The sequence below is a fragment of the Brachypodium distachyon genome, chromosome 1, assembly GCF_000005505.3.
Source record: "Brachypodium distachyon strain Bd21 chromosome 1, Brachypodium_distachyon_v3.0, whole genome shotgun sequence".
NCBI lineage: Eukaryota > Viridiplantae > Streptophyta > Magnoliopsida > Poales > Poaceae > Brachypodium > Brachypodium distachyon.
Window position 1 is genome coordinate 73,921,574 of NC_016131.3, and position 24,518 is coordinate 73,946,091.

The following is a 24,518-nucleotide window of genomic DNA, read 5'->3' on the forward strand; positions in this document are numbered from 1 at the left end:
ATCGATCGGACGGTGGAGCGAGGCTTGCCGCTGCGCTCTGAGCCCCGCACGTACGTCCACAGCCGTCGGATCGGCTGCCGGTCACAGGGGATGGTCCTCAGTCCTCACTCTCCCGGTCTCCCCACGTCGTGGAGCGTCGTGCGCGTCTCTTGTCTGTTGTTGGTATCAGCTGTCTTTGCACATGGAACACTTGGGAGTTCCGATATCACACGTCCGTCCTTTACAAATCCCTTGCGTTCCCTCGTTTTGCTATTTGATTATGCGTGATTTCAAATTATGTTTTTGTTCCCTTGGGGACATGGAGATTCTCCTCCTCCTGTCGGGAAAGCAAGGCTGGCTAAGGTTCCTTTATTATTTCTTCGGAAAAGATTGTGCAAGAAGGAGACTTATGCGAATACAACAGACGGAACAGGAGGTTCTCCACGTCCCGATCCGCATTTTGTTTTGCAGGATTGTCAGCTGTGGGTGCAAACCGGTTTGTTTATTGGCAGCGTGGGTCTCGTGGCTCCAAACAAAAAACACAGACACACAAACAAATAGGAAACCCTGAGGGAATCAGAGAAGGGATGACAGCGGGCAGCGAGCAGCATGAGTGTGGTGTGCCGGAGGAGAGGCGCCGGTCAGCGGGCGGAGGTGGTGCCAGAACAGGCCGGAGAAGGGCGATGCGGCGAGAGCTCGGTTTGGTGGCCGACGTGGGAGGTGAGGCAGTGGCAGAGACAATGAGGAGGTGGCGGACGGAGGAAGAGGGAGGGAGATGAGGTGCGCGCGGGAGGCAAGTCGGGGAAAGGTGCCATGGGCACCGAAAGAAGGCTTGCGGGATCGATGTCGGTCAGGATTTTTATTCGAGCTGATTTTTGGTCGTGCACGGTGGCATAACCGTAATTTTGGTGAACTGACGTACCGCGACGACACCCGTACGATCACCAACAACTGCAATTTAATATATTGGTATAGATATGAAATTTTAGCACAATCAAATCCGATCGTTGTAAGGTTTGATTTGACTCCTGCTAAGTATTTTTTTGCACCGCTGATTAGCTCCGCCTCCTGCCGGCAATAAGGCTGGCTACAAACTACTCTCTCGCGTATTAAATGTCTCAAATTTGTCCGAAGCATGTTATTCTTTAGAAAAGAAGTGCAGGAAGGAGGTACGCGAATAGTTGTTGTTTATTCGCAGAGCTGGTCTCGTGGCTTAGGACCCGGACCAACAAAACAAACAAACAGAAAACCCTGACAACCAGGCGCACGCACGTTGGTTCGTTCGTAAGCCAAAGGCCCCCAAACACGGAGCGGGGAGCCGGAGAGCACAGAACAAATCTGCTCTATAATCAATCTTCCTCCTTCGTCGCGTCAACCAATCGATTCAATCCGATCCCAGTGGCCTTCGAGTTTCCCCTCGCAGCAGGGCACCTCCTCTCCTCTGCGTTGGATGGATCTCTTCCTCCCGCTGCTGCCCCTGCTCTCCCGATAGGTGCTGCTAAGCGCGGGCGGACAGGATGGGGCGCGGCTGGAGAGGGTTGGTGCCGATTCTACCGCTTCGTGGCCGCCGCCGCCGCTGCCTCCGAGGGAGACGCCGATCCGGTCTACAGGTTAGTGGTTTGTTTGTTTGTTGGTTGGTTTGTTTCCTCCCGTGGAGATTCCAACCGTCTTCCTCTTGCTGTTAGTTGGTTGGGGGCCGGTTTCGTGCTCCTTGAGTGTGGTCTGGCTTGGTTTCTCACATGCAGATGGCGATTGCGTCGTGCAATAGGGTGTTTGGTCCGTGCGGAGTTCAGCTCTTGCTCGGTTTTTAGTACTACGTACTACTCGGAAATAATCATTGATTGATTGCATTGGTACAGTGAAATTTCTGGGGAACTGGAACTTGAACTGGTTGCCTAATTGGAGCTGGATTTATTTGCTCAGTGTGTGATTGTTTGGTTGGGTCATGTGGGGGTCTGGAAGATGGAGAGAGTATTAGGATAAACCTAAGTGATGCGTTTACTGTTGGACATATGACGGTTGTGGGTTCAGGATCTCGAGCTTAAGATTCCAGGCATTGGTCGTGGAAAAGATGTGTGTCGTACTGCTTTTGTTGAATGCTTGAATCTGTACCTGCTATCTGTGGAGGAATATTGCTACGGGGTCTTCAGATTTCGAATTCAGTGATATTTGACAAAATTCAGGAAAAATGACAATGAAGCTCGGGAGAGAACTCCGTACCATATATTTTTTTCTCTCGCTGCTATTAGTCTTGTTAAGATATGCTGATTGTTCCTTCGTACAATTTGAGATGCTTACTTCCTTTCTGGGGAATGATTTGGCTGATGACTTGACTAGCAACCAACCAACATGCTACTACCTCCGTTCCATAATTCTTGTCGGAATATTACATGTATCTAGACACATTTTAGGAATAGATACATCCACTTTTGGGCAAATTTGAGACAAGAATTATGGAACGGGGGGAGTTATTTACTCATTTGTTTCCTTTCTTTTACCAGATCTTGCGTTGAAGAATGTCAGAGGTTTGAGCAAGCTGTCAAGCACTGCGTGGTTCCGGCAGATGATCAGCCTGCTGACAAATCATGGTACGCGCACGAGCCATTGTACTTGCAATGGAAGGAGTGGAACTGCAACAGCGAATGCCGATACAAATGGTATGATGGAAAGAGAAAAGGAAAGGGAAGAGCTTAGGCTCGGGCCGGTTAAGTATCACGGCAAATGGCCTCTGAAACGCTTGTGTTTCAGGTAGCTGCAGTTGTATGTTAGTCGAAGCACATTTCAGTTTAGCTGCAGTTTCTATGTCTTGACTACTAGAGTTGAAGTTTTGTTTTGTCTCTTTTTCTCTTGCTTATTTATCTGTTAATCTTTCATTTTCAGGAACCTTTATCTGCTGCTCTATCGGCTCTTACCCTTGTGCAATTTAATGGATGGCTGTCATTTTTCCTCTTGCTTCCATATAAGCTACCTCTTGGGCCCGAAACTCACGAGACATACTATGAATATACCGGATTATGGCACGTTTACGGGCTATTGGCCATGAATTCGTGGTTCTGGAGTGCCATATATCACAATTGGTAGGTTCAGTCCACTAAATTCAAAACAGTTTTTCACTTTTCCGATAAGTTGTTTGCTACCTGTTGGAGATTATTTAATCCAGTTCTTATCGATTACAGTGATACTGAATGGACAGAGAAGGTATATTTTTCATCATCTGCTCTGCATATAAAAAGGTGCTCCACTCAAATTTGTCCAAATATGAATGTATCTATTATTAAAAAGCTTCTGTTTCTGTGAATCACCCTTGTTATCATCTTGAAGCAGTCACGTACACTTAAAAAAACAATTTACCACACATGAATTGAATGTATGAATCTCATCACCAAGAAATTATGCTTCACCATCAGCTTATAAAAAGGTATTAGGTGTGTGGACGAAAGACACAGTGCTGCAGTAGACAGAGAAACAGGGACAGGCACATACGCTTATACCGATTAAATTTAATTGCACCCTTAGTGAATTTTTTCATTTTCGCATTAGGTTTTGCCGTTGTCTCCTCTCTTTTAGCTATAATACTGTCGATATCATAATCCGTTATTGTGCTATCATCAGAAAACTTTTTCAGCACCCAACCATGCCATTTTTTGAAGGCCATCCTTATTGACAACTGCAGAAGAGAAAGTTATCAGAAAAAATCCATATCCAACTTAATGCGAAAATGGAGAGGAGACATCAGCATAACTTAATGCGAAAATGAAAAACTTCACTAAGGGTGCCATTAAATTTAATCGGTATAAGCGTATGTGGCTGTACCTGTTTTTCTGTCTATCTGCAGCCCCTTTGTCTTTTGTCCACCTACCTAACACCTTTTTTATATGCAGATGTTAAAGCAAAATTTCTTGGTGATGAGAAGGTAATAATTCATACATCCAATTCATGTGATTTAAATTGTTTTTTTAAGTGTCTTGCTCATCATCAACTGAATTCTCCTCCGTGACTGCTTCACGGATGATAATAAGGTTGATTCCCAGAAACTTGTCAGTGATGACAAGACCGTTACGCCAAGCCTACATCGAAAAGCACGCCTGAAGGAAAAAAAGGTATGCAGCTCTTTCATTTATAGCTCATGGCGCACACTGTATAATACTTATTTGACCTTATTTTAACTTTCATATGTAGGTATTCTGACACCAAGTACTTTAGTGAAATATTTCGCCCAACAAAGCCTAGGGAGCCAAGGATTCGAGGAATGCCGCACATGTAAATTTCTTCATTTCTTGAAAGTTAACCAATGGTTCCATTATATTGCATTAACACTGACTCGCCTTTTGATTTTTGTGTCAGGCATGATTTCCAGTTTTTCAACAAGCAAAGGTTAAATGAATTGTGCGGAAAGGACGAGCGGTACCGTAAGGTAATTTCTCATCCAGTTTATCTTTTTGTAGTTTCTGCTAGGTATTAAGAAAATAGTTACCTCAAGTTTTGCTTTTTGTTACACTAGCAAAACATGCACGTGCGTCGCAACGGGAGAGAAAACACTTTTGAATGAAAAACTTTGGTGTGTGTCCGTGCATTGTGGTGGAACAATAAACACGAATGTACAAATGTAATGCTCTGTTTTGGAATGAGCGCGGGGTCGGGATGTTACCATGCTGGAATAGAGCAAACAACTAAATTGTTGATTGTTGATCCAGGCACACATTCCCCCACAAATGCAACCAGGTTATGGGCAGCTACCACCCGGGGTAATAAGCTCCTTTTGTATTAATTTAATATATCTTTGAACCCTTGACAGTAATGTGACATGGCCATTTTCATTTATTTCATCCAGATCCATGTGAAATAGCAGAATTATTATTGTCCAGAGGAGCTTATGTTGATCCTATATGCGATAGAGGAACACCACTACATGTTGCTGCTCAAAATGGAAATGTGAGAATGTTGGAATTGTTATTGCGGCATCAGGCAAATGTAATAATTCTTTTCCTCCATCTTTGGTATTCTCTTTCTGATCAAATTAAATGTGTTGACCATTTCAAAGTAAATTTAAAATTAAATGTGTTGTTTACAGTACAATATTCTATCCATGATAGCTGAGATGTCATGGCTAGATGAACTCGATTGGGCCTCGCCGTGTTCTAATTTCTCTTTCTCTTCTGCCGACCCTGCTTAAATGTTTTGGCCCTGTCAGGGTGGAATGGATGGTAGTTTTACTATATTGACCGTGCTGCGCCAGGAGTAAAGTTTTGCTGGCTTGCTTTAATCTTATTACTCTTAGCTTTCTTTTCTTCTTATATTATATCTCCTGTGCTCATTTGTCTTATATTAGATCTTTCCTTCTTATATTAGATCTTTCCTTGCTTAAAATTTATTATATTATTGATGATTGTATGCTAGATCATAACATGGAAAAACCATGTTTCTCTTGCATATTTATATTTAGGTAAGCTGTTGTCAGCTCAGTTCTAGTGTAATATACTGAATCTGTGTGATGGTGCTCCCATTCCTTATTTACACAACTTCTTACTAACTGTCTGTTCCAAGTGTTGGTAATGTGTAGTTTGTGCGTGAACTTACTCTCACGTTAGCGACCATCGAACACAGGTGACATGCTGTGCTGTTCGAGTGTTCATTTGATCCACATGTTGGATAGTTTCATAAGACAGGGAATTGTTGTTTCCTTTTTGCCACTTATTAGTACATATGTAAGATTAATATGGTGGCTTAAAAGAATGCCTCTTCTTACTAAGGCCTTCCACAGTGTGGTCGGACCAAACTCTAGCTTTTTCCTGCCACCAAAGATAGATCCTTCAAACTAATTTCTCCACAGTGTGCATGGACCGATCCAAGTTTCACATCAGGACCCAACTAAGAGAAAACAACTCTATCCACTCTCTGTGTGTAGTTGGTCAGGTGGGGCCATGCTTTAATTTTCTATTGTTTCGTTAGGAGTTTGGATCGGTTCATACGTTTTGATGCATGTACCGCTCTCTCCAATGGCATGGATCGATCCATCATCCCAAAAAGCAAAGTTTGGTCCGGTTGAAGTTACACACTGGAGAAGGCCTAACCGTCCATTCCAAGTGTTGGTAATGTGTAGTTTGTGTGTGAGCTTACTCTCACGTTAGCGACCATCGAGCATAGGTGACATGCTGTTAGCTTACATGCCAAGGCGTGTAGATTTTAAGAATGCAATAATCTGGTAAATTTAGGCGATTTGGCGAAGGCCTTAAATGATACCACGTGTTGCTATTTGGGGTTAGCTGGGTTTCATAAACCATTGCTTGTCACTAGTCTGTTTCATATACAATTTTCCTTCTGTTTTTCCAACTTTGTTGCATGAAAATAGCTGAAGGCTGTTTAGAAACAGAGTGACTAGCCTGTTTAGTTCCAGACTTCCAGTCTGGTAGAGACCATTATTGATTTTTGACTCCAGAAGAAACAGTGTGTTGTAACGTGCACATCGTGACAGTTATTGATGTGATAGAAAGTAGGATAGAAGATGGAACGTTGATCTTTTCCTGTTTTTGTATTCAAATAAAATTGTGTAAGCTTGCAGTTGCGAGCTTGGGTATTGTGAAACTCGTCGTAATTCGTGAAATTCTTTTATAACTCGGTGAATGTTAGGGTAAATGCCCCATATTGAAGGCCTGTGTCCGATCTCTCACAAAATGTCCTACTAGCTAATACTGAAGAGTCAACATGACTCTGGTTACCACAGAAAAGAAAAGAGCAGAGGAACTGACAGAGGATGGTTTAAGCATTCATGAATCATGCACCTGTTCACTATTTACACATGTACAGGATATAATGGGAATCTGGTTGCAAATACATTTATTTAGGCCGTATCATATTCTTCTGTACATTAACACCGTAATAATGATATGAGTATATAATGCCTTCGTCACAATTTACTGTTATTTTGTGACCGCAAACCTGATTTTTTTCTCTCCCTAAGCCCTTCTTACTTTTAGTTTGTTAAATTTACTCTTGATATCCTTCTTAACAGATTGGTAGAACGCCAATAGAAATTGCTAAAATCCAAGGATGTAAGGACTGTGATGAGATTCTCTCCCCTCCCACATTCCCTACAGCTACATTTACAGGCAGCGATGTAATGATTAAAGTATTCAACATGCCAACCATGCGAGTTTAAGAGTAAATTTGCTTCTATGTTCTGTTTGACTTTTAGTTCTTCATTTGGTTTAGGATTCTCTGCTCGACAAGAATACTGGATGTTCTTTGGAAGAGAAAGGGGATGCTGCAATCCAGGAAAAGGATTGTGCTCATGCAGTGGCTCTCTATACTAAGGTAAATTTGCACCATATGTTTCTTCATCGATTCTTGTTAGCACTTGGTGCTATCAATCCTGTTCTGACCTAAAATGCTCTGAATTATGAAAGAGTTCCAGTTGATATCGTGCTATATTACCTTCATTTATTCACTAATTTTATTTTGATGTGCACTCATGTTAAAGTTCTCAAGAAAGGAAATAAAGATTCCATCAACATGTGCGGGGGAATTGGGTGTTCTACGTTTGAATTAAAATTTTAAAAGAACTACTCGCTCCGTCCCATATTAAGTGACTTTCTATTACATTTATCTCGACGCTTTTTAGGCATAAACACATCCATGTTTGGGCAAATTTGAGTCACTTTTTTTTTGAACAAACAGCAGCACTTTATTGAATTGTAATAGGGTTTACATCAGAAACAAGTAACTGAACAATATCAGGAGGTGGATCATCATCCCAGATTCTTGGCGGGGCTGACTTTGATATAGCAACAACAGTATGCGCCACCTGATTCGCCTCCCGATGGCAATGATCATACTCAATCCTAATGAACTCAGTAGAGAGGCCCAAGCAATCCTCGTACACAGCAGCGGCTAGGGTAGCCGATTAAGCCCCTTTCTTCATGGTATCGATAACTTCCAGGTTGTCCGCATTCACCACAAGCCTGTGACAGCCGTAAGAAAGTGCCAGCTCCAATCCCAAGCGCAGGGCCATCGCCTCCGCGACATGAGCATCGGGGCAGGAAGGGATGCTCTCCCCGGCTGCAGCAATGAAATACCCTTTATCATCACGGATGACAGCTCCCATAGATCCAGATAAGGAATCCCAATCAAAGGAGGCATCCACATTCAGTTTCACCAGACCCAGCGGTGGACAAATCCATCCCTGACTTTTGATAGAGGCTCTGTGGTTACAAGCAGTGGAGAATCTTGCAATCATAGCTCTAATGCACGTGGCAGAGTGCTTTGGATCTTGGGCTGGTTTTCCATTCACAATCTGACGTCTTTCCCACCAAATATACCAGGCAGCAATTGCAAAGGTTTCAGAGAGGAGACCATGGTCCATGGTCTTGTTTTGTTGTTTCACTCACACGAGGAGGAAATCGAGGACAGCAGAGCCCGCCATATCAAGGAGACAAGCTTTCTCAACATCATGGAGAAGCCCCAAATTCTGCCAGACTTCCATCGCTCTAGGGCAGCGGAACATCATGTGATGGATGTACTCGCCGGCAACGCCACACACAGGGCAAAGACCATTAACCTTGATGTGTCGATCAGCCAACACCGTCCGACAAGGGAGGGCTCCATGAAGCGTCTTCCAGAGAATTTTTTTAACTTTTGCAGGAGCTTGAAGTTTCCAAATTACATCCCAAACCACTTCATTGTGTTCTGGCCCTTGCTCGTCCAAGTTGGATAGCTTCGCCCCAAACTGGGATTGCCATTCAACATGGTAGGCCGATCTGACTGTGAAGTTCCCAGACTTGGTAAAATTCCAAGCCACGAAGTCCTCCATATGGTGCCTGGGGAGAGGAATCTGGAGAATGCGATTCGCGTCAACTGGCCACAGAGTGTCCCTGATCAAATCTTCGTCCCATTCGCCAGAGGTTGGGTCAATGAGATCACATACACGGGTAAGGAGCTGGTTCTGACGTCTCGTAATGACTCTTCTAGAGTGAGAATTTGGGATCCACTCATCTGTCCAGATTTTTATTTTGGCCCCATCACCGATCCGCCACACATGGCCTTTCTTTACAGTCTGGATGCCCGCGAAAATACTTTGCCATGTGAAGGAGGAACCCTTTTTTAGGACAGCTCCCATTAAATTACCATCAGGGAAATACTTGGCTCTGAGAATCGTTGCACACAAGGAGTTCGGCTGATCAAAGAGACGCCATGCCTATTTCGCAAGCAAATCAAGATTATGACAATGAATATCTCTAAATCCCATACCGCCAGCTTTCTTCGGGATACACAATTTCCACCAAGCAAACCCATGCATTTTCTTTTGGTTTTCTTTGTCACCCCACCAGAACTGCGACATCGCATCATTAATTCCTTTGCAAATTTTTTTCGGAATTTTGAAGACGACATAGCATAGGAAGGGATGGCTTGGATAACCGACTTGATCAGCACCTCCTTGCCACCAGTGGACAGTAATTTTTCATTCCACCCGCTAACTTTTTTCTGGACTCTATCCACAAGGTACTGAAAATTATCACCCCTGTCAACCCCCACATTGGTAGGGAAGCCCAAATACTTATCACTGAGAGCTTCAGTCATAATGTCAAGGATGTTGCAGATCTCTTCCCTGCGTTCGGCCGGCGTGTTGGGGCTGAAAAAAACATTGGATTTAGCTACATTGACCATTTGGCATGACGCAGCACAATACCGATCAAGAATGAGTTTCAGGTTGTGAGCATTTTCTTCGTCAGCTTGCATAAGGATGAGGGAATCATCCGCAAATAAAAGATTCGTGACAGGGGGAGCCTCGCGGCAAACTCTAATCCCAGTCAGCTTGCCTTGTTCCTCCGCGTCAGCCAGCAGGCTCGTGAGGCCCTCGGAGCAGAGCAGGAAGAAATAGGGGGAGAGAGGATCTCCCTGGCATAGCCCTCTCGAAGGCTTGAAAGAATCCGTGACATGCGAGTTGAATCTAACTTGGTATTCCACAGAGGACACACAGGCCATGACAAGTCTAATCCAATTGGAGTGGAAGCCCAGCTTTTCCATAACTTTTCTCAGGAAACTCCATTCCACATGATCACAGGCTTTATGCATGTCAAGCTTCACTGCACATGTGCTCTTCTTTCCTTGCTTCCGGTGTTTAATTGCATGGAAACATTCATATGCGACAAGGACATTATCCGTGATTAATCTTCCCGGGACGAAGGCGCTTTGGGTCGGGCTGATAATGTCTGGGAGGATCAGCTTGAGTCTAGCTGCCAACATTTTTGAAATCACTTTGTAGACCACGTTGCACAGACTAATAGGCCGGAATTCTAGTAGAGTTCCAGCCTTCTGGGATGGAGAACGTGTTGACTGCATGGAGGACCTCCTGGATAAGATCATCCCCAAGGAGGTGCCAGAACCTCTTGTAGAACACAGCGTGCAGCCCATCCGGCCCAGGGGCTTTCAGATCGCCAATGTCAAATAGGGCTTTGTGCACCTCATCAGCGGTGAATGGGGCCAGTAGATCCCTATTCATCTCCGAGGTGACCTTTCTCTTAATTTTGTTCAACACCTCTTCATTCGGATCGCTCACTTCAGATGAAAAAAGCTTCACAAAATTGTTCTTCACCAGGGGGGCAATTTTGTCAATGCCCTCATGCCATTGTCCATTGTCATCCTGCAGCTTCTTAATCTGGTTTCTCTTCTTTCTAGCCGTAGCAGCATTGTGGAAGAAGTTGGTATTTCTATCACCATGCAACAACCAGTTCGGACGCCCCCTTTGAATCCAGTAGATCTCTTCTTGCTCTAGCAGATTATCAATTAGGACTTGAATTTCTTTTTGTCTGAAAATATTTTGCTCGGTTCGTTTCTTCCTTCTCAGTTTCTTGAGTTCGATTTTCAGCTTCTTTATTCTCTTCTTTGGGCCCTTCAGAACATCTTTATCCCAAGTGTGTAAATCAGCGTGCACCGCTTTGGTACGGGTTGCAAGGGAAGGCCCAACCCCAGCAAGTTTTGCCTTATCCCAGGCTAATTTAACAATCTCTCCCACTGTTTCTTCAGAGAGCCAACGGGCCTCGAAGTGTTTATTGCCTGCAGTTTTTCGGAAAAGGTTCGCCTCGTGATATTCAGTATCCAGGATAATGGGTCTATGGTCAGAGTAGATATGTTCACCATTAATCAGAGCAGCCCTGGGGAATTTGCAAGCCCAAGACTCATTACAGATTGCACGGTCCAGCCGCTCTTTGATACCCCCGCGGTACCACTTGAATTGGTCACCCACGCAGCCCATATCATCAAGCTCACAGGCAGACATAGTTTCGCGGAAGGCCTGCATCATACGACCCGGTCTGCTATGCCCCCTTCCTTCTCAAAACCAAATAAAATCTCATTAAAGAAACCTAAAACGACCCAAGGAAGATTTGCTCTGTCGTGGAGATCACAGAGGCAGTCCCAAGGAAGGTGTCTGTCCTCCCATGCTGGTTCACCATAGAACCCAGTTAGCCTCCAAGGCTCATCATCATTCAGAAAGATCACATCAATATAGTTAGTTGTGACATACTGCAAAGTGATTTTATTATTGATGTTCCAAAGTAAAACAAGGCCCCTGGCCTTACCATCACTCTCATCAACAACCATAAACTCAAAGCCTAACTTACGACGGAGCACATCAGCTCGTTCTTTATTCAAATGCGACTCAGAAATGAAAAACACGTCCGGACGGTACTGCTCCTGGACATCCAAGAGCGCTCGAACTGCCGCAGGATTATTCAACCCACGGCAGTTCCAACCGATGATTTTCATTTCTCCCGGCGGTACTCCTCGCGGGAGCCCGCCGATCCTCCTTTCTTGTTTGTTCCATCATCCTCGTTCATATTCAGGCGCTTCTTGTCCTGCACATGTGCCAAATTCCTCTGATCTGATATACTAGGCATGCATCCCCCTACTTCCATTCTACGGATCAAATCCGAAATCAGCGCGCTTCCAATTCCGGCAGGTTCGCCGGCGTGCATATCCCCCCATTGATTGACATATTTGTGTCTGCTTTTCTCCAATTCCCTGTGATCTGCGGTATACACAATCCAGCCTTCCTTTTCAGTCCACTTGATTCTTCTAATCTTCAGGCCCCAGTCACGCTCAAAATTCAGAAGCAGCCCAAACTTTCCCTGTGATGAATCGGAAGCAGGAACTCCCCTAAACTCAATCACCTCTTGTTTTGTCAATCCATAATTCTTGCCATTAATCACAAACTCCACAGTCAGTGCCTGATCTGCCCGCTCAATTTGATTCAGAATTCCCCCACTGTCAGACTGAGTCGGAGCTGTAACCTTGGTCTCCTCTGACGAACTGACCAGAAACTGACTGATGCCCAGAGCATCGCCGTCCTGAGGTTGGCTCAAGGCCGACGGGGCCGTCCCTCCCTCACCGCCAATCCGGGCTTGGCCCGAATCCGGCGTGGTTTGTGCCACAGCAAAGAGACAGACAGGGAGCAGAGTTCTGAAATGTTACCTTTGGCTGGCGGCGGCGTCGTTCGATGACGGCCAAGGCAAGGTCCGAGAATCGTGCCCTCAAGTCCGAGAATCCCGTTGGGAGCTCGATCTTTCCCGGTTGACGAATCTTCTCGATCACCTTCTCATCTCTCTCCGCCAGATCCGCGATCGCCAAGATTGTTCGGCGGAAGTCCACGTGGGAGATCCCAACAAACACAGCATCGCCCCCAAGTCGCAGCTGCGCCCCTCCTTCCCTTGTAGTCCGGCCAGACCGCGCGGGCAGGCCAAGGTCCGAGGCCCCGCACGCCACCCCCGTCGCTTCGATCGTCTCCGGAATCGCCGCCGAGAACGCCTCCCTCATGTTTCTAAGCCGTTTCAGAACAGGGGTGTCTTTTCGTAACTTAATATGGGAGGGAGTGAGTACTTCAGTTTACCATCTTTTAGGTCCTAATTTTGTTGTTAATAAGATCTGTGCAGAACTTCAGTTTATCATCACGGCCGCCCCGCCAACGACTCTTGTTGCAGTAGCAAAGGCCACGTGGGCGGTAAGAACTGACTCCGTCGCGTCGACCATGCCCTCTCAGAGTCTCAGTGCAGCTTACAGATCGTCGACCTGCATATACATCGAAGCAACAAGATCAATCATGCTACATGCTGATAGCAAGCAAGAGGCCGGTTTTTGGCGTTAGTACCTTTGGATAAAAGAACAAGAGCGGATTGGTCGGTCCATTGATCTCGGAGGACGAATTCTTGTAGCTTCCTTCACCTGCAGTACGTATGATGGCAAACAACGATGGCTGCTTCAACGTTCCAATGTGCTGTTTTCTGTTCATTTGCCTGTGTTCGCATGTATTTATGTGCCACTTGCCACGCAGTCGGCAATCCTCGCCATTTTGAGTATTTTGGGTCTTGGTAAAATTCTGAATCTCCGCTGTGAAGAAACTGCAGAAGATCAAACTTACAAATAAAGCTGGACTAATCTGGTAGTTTAGAAGATCCGAATGGTAGGCCACCAAAATGGGTTAAGACTCCCCTTTTAAAAAAAAAAGAATGACAACTGTGCATGGGTGATAGCCTAATGTGAGATCGGTGAAATAAGTTGTCAGACCCCCGCAAAAAAAAGAGATAAGTTGTCAGACCGTTTATTTATGGGCTGAAACTAACAAATGGTACCAAGTAGGCCCATTTTTTCTCAAGCCTGCCCTTGCATGAGCTCTGGATTTGCAATGCATTAGGTTAGTTGGACCACAGACTAGAGACTTATCATGATTAATTTTGCTTACAAAAGAGCGGTCAATTGTTTGCGTCAGATAGAAAATAATAATTTCATCCATCAAAGTATGAACGCGTTTGCTAGGTATACAAGGGGAAACTTTTACTAATTTTGCAAAATTTACTATGAGGAGAAAATAATACTCATAATAACTTGTAGCGATAGACACATCTAAGGGTGGGGCGTAATACTATGTCCATGCAAAATAGCTATCACCGCTTCTAGAGAATAAACCCAATAACAAAAAAAATCATCATCCCGAAAGCAAAACAAAAGAACTATATATGTGCGTGTAGAATAACAAGTTTCTTATAGAAATATGATACTAAACTTAGAGACCGTTTAGTGATGATATATGGATGGATCTCCTGACTCCTAGCATGTTCTCCTCTCGCACAAATCCTAGCTCAATTTCACCATTCCTCCATAGTATACCTGGGCAAACCCCGGGCCAGGCTGGGTTCGGGCCGGGCTTCATAAAAGCCCGACGGTCAAACCTGAAGCCCGAGCCCGGCCCGGCCCGAAGCACAGAAAATAGGCCATTTAAGTATTAAAATAATTATTTTTGGAATAAATAAATGTATTTTTATACCTATTTTTTCTAAAAAAAATACTCGATTTAAGTCATTTTGGGCTTTTTCAGGCTTTCGGGCCGGGCTTTGGGCAGAAAAGTGAAGCCTGGGCCCGGCCCGGTACACCAGGCTACGGGCCGGGCCACCCATGTCCAGGTATACTCCATAGATATAGTAGTAGATTGCGAGAACAAGGAGTTAGAGATTGGCAAGCAAAAAGGGAAACATGATCCTAGATTTAGATGTGGTTTCCTCTAATACGATTATGCATTCAATTTTATCGCTTTCTCCTCTGGTTTTTCTCTTTGAGAGGTCGCAACACGTGGAACCATGGTAATGGACGCCCGAATAAGGACACTGGCAGGGCTGCTCCACGTGACCCACACCCTTTCCCATACTTGCTACGGTTTCGCTGCCGATCCATGGGAAATTATAAACTCCAAGCGAGGGGAATGGAGTGTTAGGGAAAAGCAAACACATCTCAGGGCGGTGGATACATCTGGGTGGCTGAGAATCGGACTGGGTGGTGATACTCCATCTACGCAACTACTAGTGTCCTACGCCGAGGTCGTGGGCATGGCGGCTAGAGACGGACAAGGCGATTCACGAGAAGGACGGCATGGTGGCTCCTACTACAACCCTCTGAGATGGGAGGCAGTATGTGGTCAAGGTACATTGGGTGGCGTTAGTTTGGGGGCTGATCTACTGTCCTCCTTGGATAGATCTATGCTGGCGTGGTGGGGAATTGCTCCATCGTTCTATCTAATAGATTTGTTTATTCAACATGGTCATGAAGCAGGTTTAGTTGGATGGGATCCATTGAGATCTATGGGAGGGGCATCCTCAAGTCAGATGCATCAAGGTGGGGGATTCGTGTGGCCTCATCTCTTTCCAGGAGGTATTGGAAGAGCTCCTTCTAGCAGCTTCATGGCGCAGGGATCTAGCTTTCCAGATACTCAAATATGGTTTGATCCCATTTTTCAACCCGCATTTAGCAACGTCAATGTTACTGAGCAAATATGTTTTCAATCAGATTCATCTCGCAGTAGTGCTCATGGGTTAGGCGGAAATATGATTGCTTCTGGTGTTCAACAAAGCAACGCTTCCCCAATTAGCTCTGATGCCACAAAACAAATGGTAGAGGCTGCAAATTCTGGATCTTCCAAATCTCTTAAATGCTATAGATGTGAGTTACCTGGACATGGAGTAAAAGATTGTAAGACAATCATATTATGTGATATATGTTGTAGTGATGCTCATCTCAGATCCAAGTGTGTGTTGCCATATCAACCTAAGCCTACTGCTCATTTCATTGGATATGCACCGGATGGCTTGCAAGTATTTGTTGATTCTTTCCCTACGAAGACATCAATGAACACCAATGAAACTACTGCTATTGTCAATGTTCATTCAGGAGAAGTTAATGCAGAGCAACTAGCGGCCTCCTTTAGTAAGATGTACCAGTGTGGTTGGGAATGGTCTGCTAAGGTGTTTGGTCCTCAAGGTTTCTTGATGAAGTTTCCCTCGGATGAAATGATCTTAAAAGTGAGCCAACGCCACATTTTTGAGCTTATTGGAGTTAAAGCAGAAGTTTATGTGTCAAAGTGGTATCCTCACAACATTGCTAACTTTGAGTTGACAACTGTCTGGGTTTGGGCCTCTGGAGTGCCACCTGAGCTACAAAACTACCCTGGTTTTTGCAAAGTGGGCTCCCTCATAGGTTCAGTGTGGGAGGTGGACATGGTTACCTATAGGAAGACAAGTATAGTTAGAATCAAAGTTAGAGTTTTGGATCATGAGAAGATACCTAAATCGGCTTGGCTTATTGTAGAACCTTCTGCGCACAAAATCAGCTTTCAGTTGGAGCAACCAAAGAAAAGTGGAACTATGATGAGAAACATTCCAATTATGAGAAATTCTTATGAAGAGATTTCCAATTCTGGTATCAGTGCTATTAAAGACACGAAGATGCAAAAAGACACTAAGTCTCAGGATGTGCGTGCACCTAGGAAAAAGGATAACAATCGCAAGGAGAGGAAAAAGGGTAACACAAAGAATTCCAAATATGGTGATGATATGGTTCTTTCAAGTAAAGCAGAAATAGATGCTCAAATTCCTAATGATGGTGGGAATGGTGTTAGTTTTCAAGTTCTCGTCATCAATCAACCAAGCTCTGATAAAGTTAATCAGAAATTTGCCAAGGATGCTGGCATGATGGACAAAGTGGAGCACATTGATGCTGACAATGACACCCTGAGTACTCAGGGTCCTAACCACTTTGCCAGGGGATGTGGGATGAACACTCAAGACATTAGTGAAGTTAATGCTATAGATTATCCAGTCGGTTCTCCAAAACATGTTAGGCCCATTACTAACCAGGAAGTTCACATTGGTAATCAGAAAATCCCCAAGCCAGCCTATGCAGATGTTGTAAAAAGTGGACATAAGGCAAAAGGAGTATCTAATGACCTAGTTAAGAAAGTCAGGGGAAGGAAACAAGTTGTGATTGATGAGGGCACCAAATGCAAGGGCAATATGAACCCAGATGCTGATATTTATACACTAGGCAAAGCTATGGAGATTGCCAAATTTAGAAACAAAAAGGCTGGCAAAGGTAATTTTACCAAACTAATCCCTAATGTACTTTCATATACTAATACCCATTTACTTGAGATTGCTTGTAAAACAAGGAGCTAATGTTGGTAATGATATAGGTAAAGTAGAGAGTAATTTAGATGCTATTAAATAAATAGAAAAAGGCTATAACTCTACTTTATTATTCTAGTGTTAAAATAAATAATGATAGAGTACAACAACAACAATCCAAGGTAAACAACTTTGATCCTAAAAACTCTACAAAAAATGTTTTCTTCTTCAGAGGACGAAAATGATGCCACTTAACCGCAAGTCCCTCGAGTTCGAAATCTGCATTAAGTGCAAGAAATACATACCTTCCATTTGAATATGCATGTATTGCAAGTCTTATGGGTTTCAAATTTGTTGGCCAAAAAAAAATCTTCAAAGCATGCTTCAATATATACATTGATGGTACCATTTTTCTTGTTTGACGGGGATCTAGAGGGTTCTACATATATTAGATTCTTGCTATAATTATTTGAACATTTAATTAGTCTCCAGATTAATGTTCATAAAACTAAATTTTTTGTTTTGGTGAAAATGATAAGAACAGTGAGTTAGCACTAATCTTTACTTAACAAATTGGTATTGTACCTTTTAAATATTTGGGTGTTCCCGTTCACTTTTAGAAAATCAAGCAATGCTGACTTGGAAGCTACTGAGGATAAGGTAAAAGGTAAATTTAGATGTCAGAAGGAAAATTACATAGGCAGATTGGTACTGCTTAGTTCTAGTTTTTGTCATGTCCAATCTTATATGATGTCACGTTGTATACTTCCTAAGGGTGTTACGAAAATTGTTTTAGAGCTAGATACTCTGGCAAGACGACCTGGGGATTAGGAATTTAATATCATCTTGGTAGTTGGCCCATAATCTACCAACCCAAAGAGAAAGGTGGTTTGGGGGTAATTGATCTCACTGTTAAGAATAGTTGTAATCAAGGTAAATGAATGTGGAGATTAGAGGAATATTTTGGGGAAAAAAATCTACCTTGGTTCAATGTGAACAAAAACAAGGGTGGTTTGATCTTTTGAATGGTTTTGATGAAAGTTAAGGAAATTTTCAATAAGTTTTATATCGGGACCTTTTATAATGGTAAAAGGACAATATTCTCGGAGAGTGTCGGGTTAGGAGATGTTGGTCTTATTAATGTTTTTGTAGATTATGTAGTTTTCTTCCAACCAGCATATGTTACTGTGCAAAACGCTTTAAATAATTGTTTGCTTAGCCTCACCTTCAGGAGAAATCTAGGGAGTGAAACTTTAGAATTATGGCATAAGTTAGACATTATGTGTTCCCAGGTTAGTTTAGTGCATTAAAATATATTGTTGGTGCACTCTGAATAATAGTGGTGTGTTTTCTATAAGGCTTCGATTATTCATATACTTCACTTTCCCTTTAAGCACTTCTGGAAGATTAATGTACCTTTACTCCAAGATTAAATAGTTTATGCGGTCAGTGTTTAGCAATAGTAATCTACTAGCAATAGTATTTGTCCTATATTCCTAAAATGTCCTATAACTAAATATATGTGGAGAGTGGTAGTTGCGTTTTTGGTATCAACCAAATGCTTCTCTCCGGACAACAGGTGCACCACTAGTGATGGTTAGGAAGTAATCAAGATTGCCATGTTAACATTGTTTTGGACGATGTAGAAAGCTAGAAACATGGCCTACTTTCAAAGTAAATGTCATGGAGCTCCTACTAACTCTCTATGAAATGCTAGGCCGGTCTAAAAAAGCCTGATGCTCGAGACATGACCCGTGGCGCGCGAATGCTGAAGCGAATTGCGACGGAGGTTCTTGGGGATCAACATGCTGCGTCATGAGAAGGAATGAGCTCGAGGGGAATGAGCTCGAATATTGCTTCAAAGACTTATGCGTACTCAATTTGTTTCTTGCAAGGATTTTGTAATCTGCCTGTAATCTGGATGAGTCTAGGCGTGGTTCTGCTCTTGCTTTCGGATTTCCTGTCGGTATTTGGACAGTTAAACCCGAGAACTGTGGCAGCGATTTCGTTATTGGAATCGGGAATCGGTAGCAGGACAACAAATGCTACAAAATCGTTGCGTGCATTGTGAGAAGATGATGTGTCCATTTTCTAGAAACAAAAAATTCAAGTGCATGGAAAAATTGCTAGCGAAAACAACGAAATTAAAATAAAGCAAAATTTCGCTGCCGAAAATACATCCAACTCAAAAAGGTCCTGTTGGCTAATCCTAGCTCGTAGAGGGGCACGCAGCCCCCAAAGGTTTCAAAAATTAAAATCCTGACCTGTCTACAGGGGCCGGGCAAAGTCACCACCATACCATTCATTCTAGTAGTTCTAAAGAGCATCAACAATGACCCATATAAAGCATAAAGTGAAAACTAATCAAACTCAGCATAGAAGTATAAACTCTACGCAGTACGTGCAACATTGACCTCCTAGTTAATCAATCAAATTAACAAGATATTCGAATTATAACTGATCGATCGATCGACCGAGGCTAGGTTTTCTGAGCTACATCGATCGTCAGTGACGCCATGCTCCTGTGGCCGGCCGAGACGCCGGTACTGCGGCTTCCTGGTCATCCGCCGTGGTGGCCAAGGAGAAGTCGCTGCCGAGGCAGCTCGAGGAGTCGCTCATGCAGACATGGCCGTCGTGGTCGCTGCTATCTTCCCGGCGGCGGCCCAGACAGTAGTTCAAGGCGCCGCATAGCAGACAGACGAGGACGATCGCCACGATGACCGCGATGGCGATCAGCACCTTCCTGTCCATGTGCAACGGCAAGTCCTCCATCTCTCTCGCCGATCCTTCGGAGAAAGTAATCGATCCCGGTTTTGCTTTGCTGAACTTCTTCAAGGGCTAGCTTTTTTGTGTTGATTTTGTTGGTAGAGCATCGATTACGTGCCGTGTTCGTACGTATATATATGGAGACGACGTGTTCTTGCAAACATTCCAAAGTTTCAAGAGATCCGTACGTGGTATCTCTATCGGGTAAAAGGAAAGAAGAACTGGTAATAAACTAATAATATTGTTTTGACTGCCTTGATGGAACGGACGGCCGGATATCACGCGCCAATGCGATGGTGATCCTGTCCTGTTTGGCTGTTTCCATCCGTACGTACGCCTGCCTTAAAAAGGAAAATTTCCATTCTTGTAAAACGAGAGTCTACTGCAAAAGGAACGAAGAAAAATCCTGATTTTCACTATATATTTCGAATAAGTATCTTGATTGTGTTTGTTATGATTCGATGCTGTATGACTTTGCATGCATGAGCCGAAGCAAATACTAGTGGGTAGGCCTCATATCATTTGCAGATAAGATAACTGCTGGGCCTGGCCCAGAAATTAAAAGTCTGACAGCCTTGCAAATTGCAATAGTAGTAGTACGCCCGGTTTGCAGCTTAAAATGAATGGAATTCCAAATTCTCGGTGTAAACCCACCCGGCTGTCTCCAACAAACCCGCAAGAATTCCCGGCATGAGACGTCAACATCTCCTCTTCTTCTTCATTTTCTGCAAGGAGACGCGTCGTTGTCAACATCAATGTGCAAACGAGCCCAGACGTCCGTCCATCCATCCATAAAAAAAATGCTAAACAAAAGCATATATATTTTCAACAAGAACAAAAAAACAGCCGAGTAGATGCATCCACTAGCCAGTGTACCCTGACCCATCGACATTGACATGCAAAGCTCTTTTCAGTGTAGTTTATGTCAGGGTAATTAAGTTCATGTTAACAGTTATAGACATAAGATATAATAGCTCACCTTAATCGTCATTGGTGCTTGCCAAAAGCTGCGTCAACGGCTAACGTGTCAGGGTCTGTCTACGGTCTACCAACATCGCCGGTTTCTTTAATCGGGCAACAATCAGTGGGATATCATCGGACGGTTGGGCGTGGCTTACCGGTGCGCTGGACGGCTGCCGGTCTCGCGTACTCTCTCCCCACGTCGTGGAGCGTCGTGCGCTCGGCTCACGGGCGATGGATGGATGGATGCGCTGGGGCTATAATATAAAAACGGAGATAAATCACCGAAAGTCACTTGGTCTGTTGTTGTCTTTGCACATGGAACCCCTAGGTTTCTGATATCACACATCGGTCCTTTCGTTCTCTCGTCTCTTCCTGCTACTTTGTGTTTGCGCTCTTTTTGCCTATTGATTCCGTGAAATTTCAAATTATATGAAAATTTCAGCACAATCAAATCCGATCGTAGTAAGGTTTGATTTGACTTCTGCTAAGTACTACATCTATTCCACAATTTTTGTCTCAAATTTGTCCAAAAATGAATATATCTATTCCTAAAAACTGTCTATATATATGTAATATTTCGACAAGAATTATGAAACGGAGGGAGTACTAATTGGCACGGCTGATCAGCTCCACCTCCGGTCATCAAAAACAAAGCCGGCTACAAACTATTCCCTCTGTCCCGTCTCAAATTTATCAAAATATGAATGATGTATATATAAAAAGTATTTACATTTCGACATTCAATATGGGACGGGACGAGTACACAATATCTTTCGAAGAAGGCGCAGGAAGGAGACGTATGCGAATACAACAAAACAGGAGGTGTTCCACATCCCGATCCATGTTCCGTGAGAATTGTCAGCTGTGCCGTGCAAACCGCTGTTTGTTTATTCGCAGCGCGGGTCTCGTGGCCAACAAACAAACAGAAAAAACCCTGACAACCAAGCGCACGCACGTTCGTTCGTAAGCCAAAATAATAAAATCGGGAAGGCAAGCTGGGGGCTGGGAGACTGCCCGCTGTTGCCATCGCCTCATCGTCCCCCGTGTCGATTTGCTCCCCCCCGAACACGCGGAGGGAGGAGCCGGAGCACACAACAATTCTGCTCTGTATAATCAATCTTCCTCCCCCGCCGCGTCAATCAATCGATTCAATCCCATCCCGGTGGCCTTCGAGTCTCCCCTTGCAGCAGGGCATCTGCGTTGGATGGATCTCTTCCTCCCGCTGCTGCTGCCCCTGCTCTCCCGCTAGGTGCTGCTGCTGGAGTTTACTTGAGTTCACCCCAACGCCCGAGAACCCCAATTTGGATTCCTGGAAGCGCGGGCCAGAGGGGATGGGGCGCGGCTGGAGGGGGTTGTTGTTGCTGATTCTGCCGCTTCTCTGCTTCGTGACCGTTGCCGCCGCGGCGGACGCCTCCGCGGGCGACGCCGATCCGGTCTACAGGTCAGTGGTTGGTTGGTTGGTTGGTTTGTTTCCTCCCGTGGAGATTCCAACCGTTTTTCCCCTCTCTGTTAGTTGGTTGGGGGGCGGTTCCGTGCTCCTCTTGCGTGAGGTCTGGCTTGGTTTCTCAGATGGCGATTGCGTCGTGCAATAGGTCCGTGCGGAGTTCAGCTCTTCTCGGTTTTTAGTAGGAGTACGTACTAGTACTAGGAAATAATCATTGATTGATTAGCATTGGTACAGTGAAATTTCTGGGGAACTGGAACTTGAACTGGTTGCCTAATTGGAGCTGGATTTATTTGCTCAGTGTGTGATTGTTTGGTTGGGTCATGTGGGGGTCTGGAAGCTGGAGAGAGGAGTAGTAGGATAAACCATCGGGGGCAATTTAAGTGATGCGTTTACTGTTGGATATATGACGGTTGTGGGTTCAAGATCTCAAGCTTAAGATTCCGAGTATTGGACCTGGAAAAGCTGTGTGCCGTACTGCTTTTGTTGAATGGTTGAATCTGTACCTGTTACTCTGTGGAGGAATATTGCTACGCGATGTTCAGATCTCGAATTTTGTGATATTTGACAAAATTCAGGAAAAATGACAATGAAGCTCGGGAGAGAACTCCGTACCGTATTTTTTTTCTCACTACTATTAGCCTTGTTAAGATATGCTGATTGTTCCGTCGTACAAATTTGGGATGCTGACTTCCTTTTTGGGGAATCATTTGCCTGATGACTTGACTAGCAACCAACCAACATGCTAGTTAGTTACTCATGTGTTTCCTTTCTTTTACCAGATCTTGCGTTGAAGAATGTCAGAGGACCGGCTTGCTCAAAGAGCATTCTGTCAAGCACTGCGTGGTTCCGACTGATGATCAGCCTGCTGACAAATCATGGTATGCGCACGAGCCATTGTACTTGCAATGGAAGGAATGGAACTGCAACAGCGAATGCCGATACCATTGTATGATGGAAAGAGAAAAGGAAAGGGAAGAGCTTAGGCTAGGGCCGGTTAAGTATCACGGCAAATGGCCTCTCAAACGTGCTTCTGTGTTTCAGGTAGCTGTAGCTCCATGTTAGTGGAAGCACATTTCAGTTTAGCTGCAGTTTCTATGCCTCAACTACTAGAGTTGATTTTTTTTTTGTCTCTTTCATTTTCAGGAACCTTTATCTGCTGCTCTATCAGCTCTGACTCTTCTTGTGCAATTTAATGGATGGCTATCATTTTTCCTCATGCTTTCTTACAAGCTACCTCTTAGGCCTGAAACTCATGAGACGTATTATGAATATACTGGATTATGGCACATTTACGGCCTATTGGCCATGAATTCGTGGTTCTGGAGTGCCATATATCACAGTTGGTAGGTTCAGTCCACTAAATTCAGAACAGTTTTTCACTTTTCAGATAAGTTGTTTGCTGCTTGTTGGCAATTATTTAATCCAGTTATTATCTATTACAGTGATACCGAATGGACAGAGAAGCTATATTTTTCATCATCTGCTGCCTTCCTTGGGTACTCCCTCATCTTGGCCATACTGCGAACTGCGAATTTAAGGGATGAAGCTTCTAGAGTGATGGTCGCAGCTCCAATTCTCGCTTTTGTGACAACCCACATTTTGTACCTCAACTTCTATGATCTTAACAAAGGTAACACTTGGAAGCTAGTTTATTACAGTTTCAAAGTTCAGAATTAACATATTCCGATTCTGAATGATTATAGTCTGGGAAAAGCTAACTGCGCTGCTAAAATTCTGATATTGGTATTTCGTAGAGGTAGCCCTGGAAATTAAACACTTAGTGATAATCTTGTCTATTTCTAAACTCGGCAGGACTGAACACAAAGGTTTGTACTGTCATTAGCATTGCTCAGCTCCTCCTTTGGGCGTTATGGTCTGCCATCACAAGGCACACTTCACGCCTGAAGATCATGTTTGTTGCTATTGGGGGTGTCCTCTCAGTATTCCTTGAAGCCTATGATGTGCCTCCACGATGGGGATATGTAGATGGTCATGCAACCTGCCTTGCCATGGCGATCCCCTTGTCGTACATTTGGTGGAGCTTTGCTAAGGAAGATGCCGAGATGCGCACAGCAGCTATCATGAAGAAGAAACGATAGTGAGCTTCGCTAGAGTCAATACCGCCTGGGGGTGGTGAAGATGAGTTTTTCCATGTAAATTTAGGTGATCTCGTCTGTGAATTACTACTGTTTTTTCCATGCTACTTTTTGCCTCAGCTCAGGAGGTTTACATGGTTTGAAACTAAAATAGCCTCTTGTATTCTCTCATATCTCAATTATAAGCCAATTGAATATTTGATAGTTTTGTGTTTATCTAATTCATCTGTACTGGCCGTTTTGATGCTCTATGGAATTTGTTTAACAGTTGATGCTCTGTGGATATGGAGTTATCGTAACATGATCTTCTGCTCCTGATGCTTTTGGTTG

The 24,518-nt window shown here is 44.0% G+C and overlaps 3 protein-coding genes and 1 long non-coding RNA gene across 10 annotated transcripts; 3 read left to right on the forward strand and 1 right to left on the reverse strand.

The window, feature by feature from the left end:
* Positions 1-1,296: 1,296 nt before the first annotated feature.
* Positions 1,297-3,203, forward strand: LOC104581313. The gene is made up of 4 exons (XR_730122.3): positions 1,297-1,589; positions 2,481-2,727; positions 2,860-3,056; positions 3,156-3,203. It is a non-coding gene; the product is annotated as an uncharacterized LOC104581313 (long non-coding RNA).
* Positions 3,204-3,268: 65 nt separating this feature from the next.
* Positions 3,269-12,907, reverse strand: LOC112269698. Its single transcript, XM_024456549.1, has 2 exons — positions 12,445-12,907; positions 3,269-3,646 (listed from the first exon to the last, which is right to left on the reverse strand). Exons 1-2 carry the CDS (start codon positions 12,784-12,786, stop codon positions 3,401-3,403), a joined length of 588 nt encoding a protein of 195 aa, XP_024312317.1. The 5' UTR covers positions 12,787-12,907; the 3' UTR covers positions 3,269-3,400.
* On the forward strand, positions 3,688-18,981 carry LOC104581324. Of its 7 annotated transcripts, XM_010230997.3 has the most exons (12): positions 3,764-3,892; positions 3,999-4,079; positions 4,159-4,239; positions 4,324-4,393; positions 4,674-4,724; positions 4,829-4,950; positions 6,989-7,093; positions 7,189-7,290; positions 14,342-14,940; positions 15,070-15,235; positions 15,317-16,884; positions 18,634-18,981. In XM_010230997.3, the coding sequence occupies exons 9-12, from the start codon at positions 14,601-14,603 to the stop codon at positions 18,651-18,653; spliced, it is 2,094 nt and encodes a 697-aa protein (XP_010229299.1). In that variant the 5' UTR covers positions 3,764-3,892; positions 3,999-4,079; positions 4,159-4,239; positions 4,324-4,393; positions 4,674-4,724; positions 4,829-4,950; positions 6,989-7,093; positions 7,189-7,290; positions 14,342-14,600; the 3' UTR covers positions 18,654-18,981. The 7 variants fall into 7 exon arrangements, 5 of the variants coding, with proteins under 5 accessions (XP_010229299.1, XP_024312315.1, XP_024312313.1 ...); XR_002961566.1 differs by lacking the exons at positions 14,342-14,940; positions 15,070-15,235; positions 15,317-16,884; positions 18,634-18,981 and adding an exon at positions 12,903-12,979 and having other exon boundaries at positions 3,688-3,892; positions 4,674-4,950; XR_002961565.1 differs by lacking the exons at positions 14,342-14,940; positions 15,070-15,235; positions 15,317-16,884 and having other exon boundaries at positions 3,689-3,892; positions 4,674-4,950.
* Positions 18,982-21,628: 2,647 nt separating this feature from the next.
* Positions 21,629-24,439, forward strand: LOC100821859 (post-GPI attachment to proteins factor 3). The gene is made up of 5 exons (XM_003558916.4): positions 21,629-22,086; positions 22,872-23,133; positions 23,236-23,435; positions 23,535-23,722; positions 23,905-24,439. The coding sequence occupies exons 1-5, from the start codon at positions 21,977-21,979 to the stop codon at positions 24,189-24,191; spliced, it is 1,047 nt and encodes a 348-aa protein (XP_003558964.1). The 5' UTR covers positions 21,629-21,976; the 3' UTR covers positions 24,192-24,439.
* Positions 24,440-24,518: the final 79 nt, after the last annotated feature.

What these genes read in the sequence shown, in the direction of transcription:
- LOC112269698 (XM_024456549.1), bottom strand. Translation starts at nt 12,786, where the DNA reads ATGAGGGAGGCGTTCTCGGCGGCGATTCCGGAGACGATCGAAGCGACG. An exon ending in GACGCCGCCGCCAGCCAAAG is followed by an intron (nt 3,647 to 12,444) that starts GTAACATTTCAG and finishes TCTCTTCTGCAG; the next exon opens with TTGTCAATAAGGATGGCCTT.
- LOC104581324 (XM_010230997.3), top strand. Translation starts at nt 14,601, where the DNA reads ATGGTAATGGACGCCCGAATAAGGACACTGGCAGGGCTGCTCCACGTG. An exon ending in TTTCCAGATACTCAAATATG is followed by an intron (nt 15,236 to 15,316) that starts GTTTGATCCCAT and finishes TTCATCTCGCAG; the next exon opens with TAGTGCTCATGGGTTAGGCG. An exon ending in AAACAAAAAGGCTGGCAAAG is followed by an intron (nt 16,885 to 18,633) that starts GTAATTTTACCA and finishes ATGAAATGCTAG; the next exon opens with GCCGGTCTAAAAAAGCCTGA.
- LOC100821859 (XM_003558916.4), top strand. Translation starts at nt 21,977, where the DNA reads ATGGGGCGCGGCTGGAGGGGGTTGTTGTTGCTGATTCTGCCGCTTCTC. An exon ending in GACGCCGATCCGGTCTACAG is followed by an intron (nt 22,087 to 22,871) that starts GTCAGTGGTTGG and finishes TTCTTTTACCAG; the next exon opens with ATCTTGCGTTGAAGAATGTC. An exon ending in AACGTGCTTCTGTGTTTCAG is followed by an intron (nt 23,134 to 23,235) that starts GTAGCTGTAGCT and finishes TTTCATTTTCAG; the next exon opens with GAACCTTTATCTGCTGCTCT.